At 42.4% G+C, this 9,129-nt stretch overlaps 1 protein-coding gene across 1 annotated transcript; it reads left to right on the forward strand.

Annotated features, from left to right (window-relative positions):
* The first annotated feature begins 2,871 nt into the window (after positions 1-2,871).
* On the forward strand, positions 2,872-7,671 carry rrp36 (ribosomal RNA processing 36). The gene is made up of 7 exons (XM_070922757.1): positions 2,872-3,302; positions 3,739-3,871; positions 3,954-4,020; positions 4,104-4,208; positions 4,349-4,429; positions 6,098-6,215; positions 6,981-7,671. The coding sequence occupies exons 1-7, from the start codon at positions 2,897-2,899 to the stop codon at positions 7,130-7,132; spliced, it is 1,062 nt and encodes a 353-aa protein (XP_070778858.1). The 5' UTR covers positions 2,872-2,896; the 3' UTR covers positions 7,133-7,671.
* Positions 7,672-9,129: the final 1,458 nt, after the last annotated feature.

Raw genomic sequence — 9,129 nt, forward strand, 5'->3', positions numbered from 1 at the left:
TGAATCTGTAGGCTAAATAAAGCTCAGTATAAAGTAGCATAAAATGGAAATACTCAAAGTACCTCAAAATCGTACTTAGGTACAGTACATGAGTAAATGTACTTAGTTACATTCCATCAGTGAAAATAAAAGCAGGTAAAACTTGATCTTTCTCAGCTAAACAATAAATAAAAAACCTGCAGAAACCTGTTGAGGAACAAAACGACAACAGACACGTTTTCCGACAGGATGTGAATCTAAAGGCCGACTACTTCTACTCCACTGCTAAATACAGGTAAATACTGTACTTAGTACTCCAGTAGAACAAAACGTGAATAGTATATAAAATATGATGCTGCGGCTGAGTTATAAATTCAACTCCCCAAAAGTATATAAAGCATTTAAAATGAGCTCCACGTCAACCAGCTACAGCATTAAAGGGATGTTTAGATGTTTAGATGCATCAGTAATAATGATCCAGTAATATCATGATGAAACACTGCAGGTCCTGTTCTGACAAACTAATAAAATACTAATAATACTTAGGCTACATACTGTTATTTAAATGACATTTTGACTGCAAGACTTTTACTTGTAATGGAGTATTTCTATAGTGTGGTATCAATACTTTTACTTAAATGAATGATGCGACTACTTCTTCCACCACTGTTTACTTTGAAGGACTATTTATCCATATCCCGGTTTTAATATGTCCAACTTGACGTCACCGGTATCTCCTGGCAACGGGAATAAACTCCTCCTCCTCTCTCCTGTTGGTGTGTGAAAAGACAATCAATAATCTACACATTCATGATTAATTTTGTCTCTTCATCCAGATCCGAACATAGAAATGAAATGCGTTATTATTAATGAAAGAAATAATGAACTAAACCTGCTGAATAGTGGTGGACAATATTAATTAAATCCTCTATCACTGAACACATTCTGCCACCAGCAGCTGGTTTCAGTTGCTTGTTGCTCTGCTGGCCGACATTTTAATTTATTGAGTCACCACACTGGAGAAAGAAACTAAATAAATATATTTATGTATTCATTTCATATGTGTATTATTTATCTATATATTCAATTGTGGACTCTGAGTAGGGACATTACACACATAAACAAAGTAAGAAAAAATAAGATAAAAACACTCACACTTAATAAAGTTAAGGAATATAAATATATTTATTGGAGGAAATGATTGCAGAAGAAAAAGTGTAAGTTTCATTTTAAAACAAATTGTTCATTAATGCGGTGATGGCCGTGTGTGACCAGCAGAGGGCAGCACTGCGCATGACTGGCTGTCCGTGACAGGAAGCGATTGCACACTTGTGTAAAGCTCACTGGTTGCAGCGCCGCTAAAACAGGAAGTTACTCTTTTTGCCAACAAAATAACAGTGTAGAAAAATATCCATTGAGTCCTAAATGTTGCCTAACTGGACGCAGGACGATAATAAACCACAGCAGACAACGGTGTGAACATGAGTCTGGATGGAATGGCAGCATATTTTCTCCTAAATCTTATCCAACCTAGTGAAACCTTTATTTAGAAACCGGAAGTGTTTTGTTTATCTTACTGTTTGTGATGCCTGCAATCGACATGCACACACGTGGATAATGAAGCTCAGCAAAACAGGACTTTAACAACAACAACAACTTGATATCCAGGTATATAAACATTTATTTTAAGTTGTAAGTATTGTGTGAGTCGGTGATGGCGCCTCGTGTCCCTGCTATGTGGAGCACATGAGCTGCCTGTTGATTACTGTGTGTCACGTCAAACTGAATTGAAGACCTGCCGTTTTAAAATGTCTTTGCTTTTCCGCGAAGGCATATTTTTAAAATAAAACTCGTAATGGGAGCTTCTACGTTTCTTTCGAGCTAGTTGTTAATTCGGCATATAAATTATTGACAGAGAAGGACAATATTCCAAAAATATTACAAACTTTTTACACGCGTTAACACCGTTTGCTACGGATAAACAACGTTAGTAATGCTATGAAAAGAAGCTAACAAATTAACATGAATGTTTTCGTTAAAGAATCTGCCTCATCACTGGGTGTAGCCGGTATCCAAGTTTAGCTCTTATCGATACCCTGAGATATAGTCAATGTTTTACGCATGATAATAAGCTATGCATTCACAAAATGCTAGATATTTTGTATGGAGTTCAGTTTACAATTATTTGCTTATTTTGGTTAGCTTTTATGCAACAGTGGCAAATTAAATATCCGGGAAGATTTACCAGCAGTAGATTGTACTTTATGTGCATGAACTTAATTCGGGAATATGAAGTTTATAGATAACTCAGCACTCACCATTAGTTCTACTAGCTAGTTAGCCGACTAGCTAGCTAGTATCGCTAGTCCTGATGTTGTATGCTATCCCGAGTGAAGTAGTCATTTCCGACTTTCTGTGCTAATTAAGGAGCTTATGGGACGTGGACTGAACATGTGACCCCATCAGAGGACAGGTGAACTTCTCTGCTGCAGTTCAGGAGATGTCAAGCGCGTGTAAAGTAACAAAAACGGCAAGTTTTATCAAATTCAGTACAACTAATGTAAAAATCCAAGATGGCGCGTGATCTTGCTCTCTTACGGACTGCAGTGCTGCATTGGGCTCAATGCTGCCTCCAATGGCGGGAAGCTTTATTGCAACAGTTCATGCTCCTACGTCAGAGCTGCCTTCCCACCTGTCTTATCTCACTGACACATGAACCTCCCTGAACCACCTGCTCTCACTCTGTGGCGTTTCTTCAACATTCATCCAATAAGCAACTTGCTCAAGGACACTTCAGGAAGGTGGTGGCCTCTTCAACCACTGAGCCAACTTCCTGTCCCAAACCGCCATCAATTCTAACACATCCTCCTTTGTTTTCCACAGCTGGCTGCATCTTCCAGAACCATCAAAAAACGAGATGAAGGGGAAGGAGAAGCAGCGGCGGGAGGTGTTCGTCTCAAAGAAGAAAAACATGGCGGCGAGCAGCAGTGAGGATGGAGACTCTGACGTGGAGAAGAACTTCGCTCTGCTCACTGGGAGGGGAGGAGCTGAGGAGGGAGAGCAGTACCATGGAGGAGAGGAAGAGGAAGAATTCAGTGAGGATGACGAAGAAGGGTCTGATGGTGGTGCTGAAGAAGAGGAAGACGAGGAGGATGCTGGTGAGGAAGCATCCGATGCCGGTGAGGAGGAGGAGGAGGAGGCTGAGGGGGGTGAAGAAGAGGACGGAGACAGTGAAGCCTCTGAGGAGGAGGAGGATGATGATGAAGACCCAGAGGGTGCTGGCGGTAGCAGCGAGAGCCAGACGAGAGAAGACATTAAAAACGGTGAGTTTGTCTGCAGATTAAAGACGTGAAACTTTATTCAGCGTGAAGGAGAGTCAGACAGATGTTTGGTAGCCTCCAGATGTTTGGTAGCCTGTTTTGTTGTGTTTATCAGGTTGCTGCAGTCATTTTCACACTGACTGAAATATCTAAGCCTAAGACTCAGGTTATGTTTGTGTGAATGTCCATGAAGGGTTCAGTTGTTCTCCGTTATTATTTTGCGTCATTCCCTTATTTAAATGTTGTTATGAGGACCGTGATGAAGGCCACAAGTGTTGCTGGAGGTCTCCTCTTCTTTCTAGTGTACGTCGCCATATTTCTTTATTCTCCTCTCTTCTTCTCCCACTGATGTGTCAGTCACGTAGTTTAACTGTCAAACTGAATGAAACGTGACGTCACAGCTTCTGAATGCAACGTCTCTGCTCTGTAACCCTGCCAGAACTTTCCAACATGTCCTTTGAAGACATCATGAAGCTGCAGAACAAAGTGGGAACCAGAGTTTACAACGAGGTGGCGTACGGCAGCAACAAGAGAGGAGAGACCAGCAAAAAGAAACGGCTGAACAAGAACAGGTGACCGGCCTCGGCCTGCAGCGCTCGACCTGCTCAGACAGCTCCTCCTGGTGGGTTTTTAAGAGTGCGTTTGTGTTTTCAGGCCGGTGGAGATTTCATCCAAGAGACCAGCTCCGTTCCTCCGTCAGGTCGTCCCCGTCAGGAAGCCAGTGAGTGAAGGAAACCTGCAGATTAAACTCAGTCTGTTCTTCTGCTTGAAATATTTTAAATCATTCTGTTTTTTCCACTCAAGACGTCGAGAGATCCTCGATTTGACGACCTGTCCGGAGAATACAAACCTGAGATTTTTGAGAAGACGTATAAATTCATTGATGACATCAAACACAGAGAGAAAGAGGTGAGAGAACTGATCGGGTACCTGAACGTCTCCAGAAGCAGCTCGCTGTTTCAAATCTTTAATATATAGAACATCTGAGGTCTGCAGCCTGTTTGAAGTCAAGATGTCGGACTGAACATGAACGTGCTGTTTGTCTGCAGATCCTCCAGAAGAAGCTGAAGAAGACAAAGAAGAAGAACAACCAGAGGACGGAGAAACTGCAGTTCCTTCTGAAGAGGATGGTGAGTCCCACAGAAAGGGTTAACACACCTGTATAGTCAAACATGAGGTACGATTCACCACCTGCAGGTTCAGCTAAAGTCTGCTTCAAAGCCGAAGTGTTGGTCTCTTCTGCTGTCTCTGTATTGTTGCTGCTAAATAAACTAGCAAACAAATAAATGATGCCTCCATGAAGAAGAGACGTGCAGGTTGATGAAGGTCAACTTACAGTAGTGATGGGTCATGCGCACAAGCATCGGCTCTGAGAGCCGGCTCTTTGTAGTGAATCAGAAGAGCCGGCTCGCATCGAGTGAGAGCCGGCTCCCAGTTTTTTTCCATTCGCTGCTTAGGTTTCACTTTCAGTGCTCAGTCCCAGCTCTGGTTACGACAGAGCTTTGTTATGATTGGCCAGCATGGCGACCAGCATGCGGCATTCACGTGAGAATTAAGGATGTGTAAACAGAGAGGGGGGCGGGGCAGACACTCCACTTGACTCCACTGCAAGTGAAGAGAGAGACAGAGCGGTGAGGACTGAGGAGCGTGTGTGCGTCTTGCATGGTCGTGTAGTTTAACTATGAGTGACACTAGAAAGCGACGCAGCATCTGGCTGCAGTTTAAAGATATTGGGAACAACAAAGCAGAGTGCCTTCACTGCAAAACGAAAGTCACTATAAGAGCAGGTTCCACCACAAACCTGCATAGACATACCAGAACTGTCCATCCTACAGTGCAGTTAGAGGAGAGAGGGCAAGCCAGCTCACCATCTACTGATCCTGGTGTGTCTCATACCAAAACAACAGCTGCTGCAACGTCTACTGCCATCACCATGCGTGCAAGTATAACCCCTCCTACTGCAACTCAAAGCAAAATAAGTCAGTTTACCAAAACTGATGACCCCAGCCAAACAGCACAATATTGATGATGAGTTGGCTAAAATGGTAGCTTCTGATTTTCAACCCTTTTCCATTGTGGAGGACAAAGGAATGAAAAACTTTGTCAAAGCCCTAAATCCCACATACACTCTACCCAGTAGAAAAACACTTTCCCAAACAATGATCCCAAAACTATATGACACAGAACGTGCATTATGGCAAGAAAAGTTTATTGTTAATTTGTGCAATAAAAAAGTTTAATTGAAATAAACAAATGTAAGAGTGATTTTGTCACAGAATAAATGCACAGAATTAGGCAATTATAAGGTCTCTCATAAAAACACTGAAAGCAAAAGGGTTTTCAACACATAAACCATGATTTTTTTGCGAAGTTAAGGTAAAATATAGGCTACAAAAGATCCTAAATAAAGAGCCGTTCGGGAGTCGAAAGAGCCGGCTCTTCTTTGGGAGCCGAGTCAAAAGAGCCGGCTCTCGGAAAAGAGCCGAACTTCCCATCACTAACTTACAGAAGAACCAACTTAAATCAACATATTTCTGCAGCAGCTTCGGTGTCCACTGAAGATGACATCACTCACTGCTGATTGGTTAAGACAAAACTAAACAAACGTTTTTTTAAACGACCCTCCGTCCGACCGAATGAAGAGAAACTTTATTATTGATTATCAGGCTAATTCTGAGGTTTGATGACGTTACTGAAACGCGACACTTCCTGTGTGTTTCACAGTAAAAGCTCTCTGCACACAGTGGGGGGACGCTGCATGCAGGGTGTCTTTACATGTGTGAACTGTGACTCCGCAGGAGAACCAGGAGCGAGCGAGGAAGAGCCGAGAGCAGCAGAGAGAGAGAGAGCTGCAGCTGAAGAGGCTGCAGAGAGAACGAGCCAATCAGGGCGCTCGGCCGTTCTTCCTCAAGAGCTGTAAGTTTGAGTTCTTCGGTCGGCTGATTTATTTATTTCCAAGTTTTTATGTTTGTTTGTTTTGTATTTCAAGTTTTAATTCCAATTAGGATTCATGAGATACTCGATGAGTAAAATTTGATGATTTTCGATGAACCTGCTGAGTCATTATAACTCACAAACACGGAGTCGTTTCTTCTGTTTCACGACGTGAACTGAATATTTTGGACAGTTGGTCGGTCTGAAGACGTCTCCTTGAGCCCTGGAAACATTGTCCACTAGTTTCTGACATTTGATATATTCAGATATTAATAAAGAACATTTTAAAAGGATTAATCAGGAAAGACAATGATCATTAGTAGCAGCACTATCTTTAATATACAGACTGTAATGAAGTAAAGGGAGTTACAGGGGAAAGATCTGTAAATATCTTTAAATAAAATGATGTAATTTAACATTCTGTCATTAGTACAAGTCAAAATGCATTACAATTACATAAATTCAGTTGAAACAATGGAGATAAAATCCTTAAAGACATCAAAATATCAGTATATTGAAGACAAGTTGTGACATTTAAAAGAATAAAAGCGAAAATGAACCCTATAAATAACAAAAGGCAGAATAATGGAGAGAGTCGACAGTAGATCTGGAATATGTTGAGATGCTAAACCTTTGTTCCTGAAAGTCATTAATCTTTTATTATTAATGATTATTTATTTTATTTTTATTTAAACGGGTAACTCCCTCTCAGATGTAGTCAAACTCCTCTTTGTCGTTCTTTTCCAGCTGAGAAGAAGAAGCTGCAGCTGGCTGAGAAATACCAGGAGCTGAAGAAGAGCGGCAAACTGGAGAACTTCCTGAGCAAGAAGAGGAAGAGGAACGCTGGGAAGGACCGCAGGAAGCTGCCCAAACAGCTGCAGAACAAGAAGGCTGCGTGAGGCGTCCAGTGACACGGAAACAAGAAGAAGAAGAGCTGGATGGACGTCTCCGCCTGCAGGTGGCGCTGACTTCATCACTGGTGTTAAAGTCACCTCATCGTCTACTGGAAAATATCTGCGATGCATTCAACGATGCTCGGACATCCCAACATGTTCAGTGTTCAAAAACAACAAAGTTAATTCTCGGACAAAAGATTCTCAAGTCCACTTACTAGCTTTTTCTTGGACTTTCAGTCGCATCTCGCGGTCTTCATAAGGGAATGGTGTTTGCTCAGTTGTCATGGAGATGGTTCAGTTGTCATCCTGTAACCAAAGTGTGGAACTACATCCTGGAATGTCAGATGTTGGAGAGTTCATGAACGCACCATCAGTGAACTTTGTGGCAGATAAAGTTCACTGAACATCGACTGTGATGGATTTTCTCTCTGAAGAAGTGATTATGAGCTAGTAGACATTATACCTGTTTGATGTGTGCAGTCACAGCTGTTCAGAAACTGAACTGTCAATGTTCACTTTTTTTAAATAAAATTATATTTGTATATGTGTGTGTGTCTGAAATGCTTCAAAAGGAACATGTAATTCATCTCTAAGACCTGGATAATGTTGTTTCTTCTTCTTGTTTTGGTTCTTAAACATGGACGCCAGAAACACTCCAGCGGTCCGATCCAAGGGAATAAACCAAGACAGGATGTGTTTTCCTTTCAATTTAAGGGTCAGATTTGGGATTTGAACCAGCGCCTGTTTGATTGTGATTAGAGTGACTTGTTAAATCAGCCAGTAGCTCTGACAGAGGAGGATATCTGATGTTTGAATGTCACCTCATCAATGTGTTCTTTGAGAAGAGGAGCAGCAGCCACATGAAGACGGCCTGAAGCTCTGTCAGCCATGAGTTTCAGTTTGAGAAGAGCCGTACGTTCCCATAATGCACAGCAACTGAGTTCTCTTAAAGATGGTTAAGAACCGGTTTCTGCAGCTGGTGGACTTGAAGATCTCTCTTGGATCGAAACCAGTTGGTGATTGTTTGAGGCTCTATGGGGACACACGGTGCAGTGTGGTTAGATGAACAGCAGAGGGAGCTGCAGACCAGAAGACTCGAGCTGCTACACACACACACACACACACACACACACACACACACACACACACACACACACACACACACACACACACACACACACACACACACACACACACACACACACACACACACACTTGGGTGGTGGGAGCTCATTCAGATGGATGTTGTTCTCTGTTCTCTATAAACACTGTTTTCCGTCCAGATGTCCAGTGAGGATTATTGTATATAGTGGACTCAAATGATCCCACAACCAAATGTGAGAGGTGCTAATCAAGAGTTAACTCCCATCATGCACTGCTCAGACAGCGTGACACTGTAAGTTGTCTGTGACGCCGTCTGACGCGCTGCAGCTGTGAATAAGTGCATGACTTCAGACGCAGCAGAGACCTTTTGTCAGTGATTTACAATAAATAAAATCAGTCTGCTCTCATGTAATCACAGCTGAGCTGACGAGGGAGTTTGTTACCTGGAACCAAACACAAACCTCCAGGTCTGAGAAGTCAAGTGTCTTAAACCTGCATTCTTTCTAATGGCCAGCAGGGGGCGACTCCACGGGTTCCAAAAAGAAGTGCGATTGTATAGAAGTCTATGAGAGAATGACCCGACTTCTCACTTGATTTAAGACCTCAGCAAACATGGTCTCAGTCTCTAGTTTCAAGTTTCAAATACAGCAGGATGTTCATTTAGTAAATTATGGTCCCATTTAGAGTGAAATGGACGATAAAGCAGGGTCTGCTTGATGACGTGTCGCTACCACGGCGACCTGTCAATCAAGATAGAGGCGTTCGGTTGTACTAAAGGACATTTTTTTCTGGTATATTTACAAGCTAACTTCATTAGCAGCTACTTCACATGGTGTCGCCAGGAGCCAAGTGCAGTCAGGTTGCAGGTGTAGGTGGGCAGGTCCTCAGCTCCACCC

This window comes from Enoplosus armatus, chromosome 2, assembly GCF_043641665.1.
Source record: "Enoplosus armatus isolate fEnoArm2 chromosome 2, fEnoArm2.hap1, whole genome shotgun sequence".
Taxonomy (NCBI): domain Eukaryota; kingdom Metazoa; phylum Chordata; class Actinopteri; order Centrarchiformes; family Enoplosidae; genus Enoplosus; species Enoplosus armatus.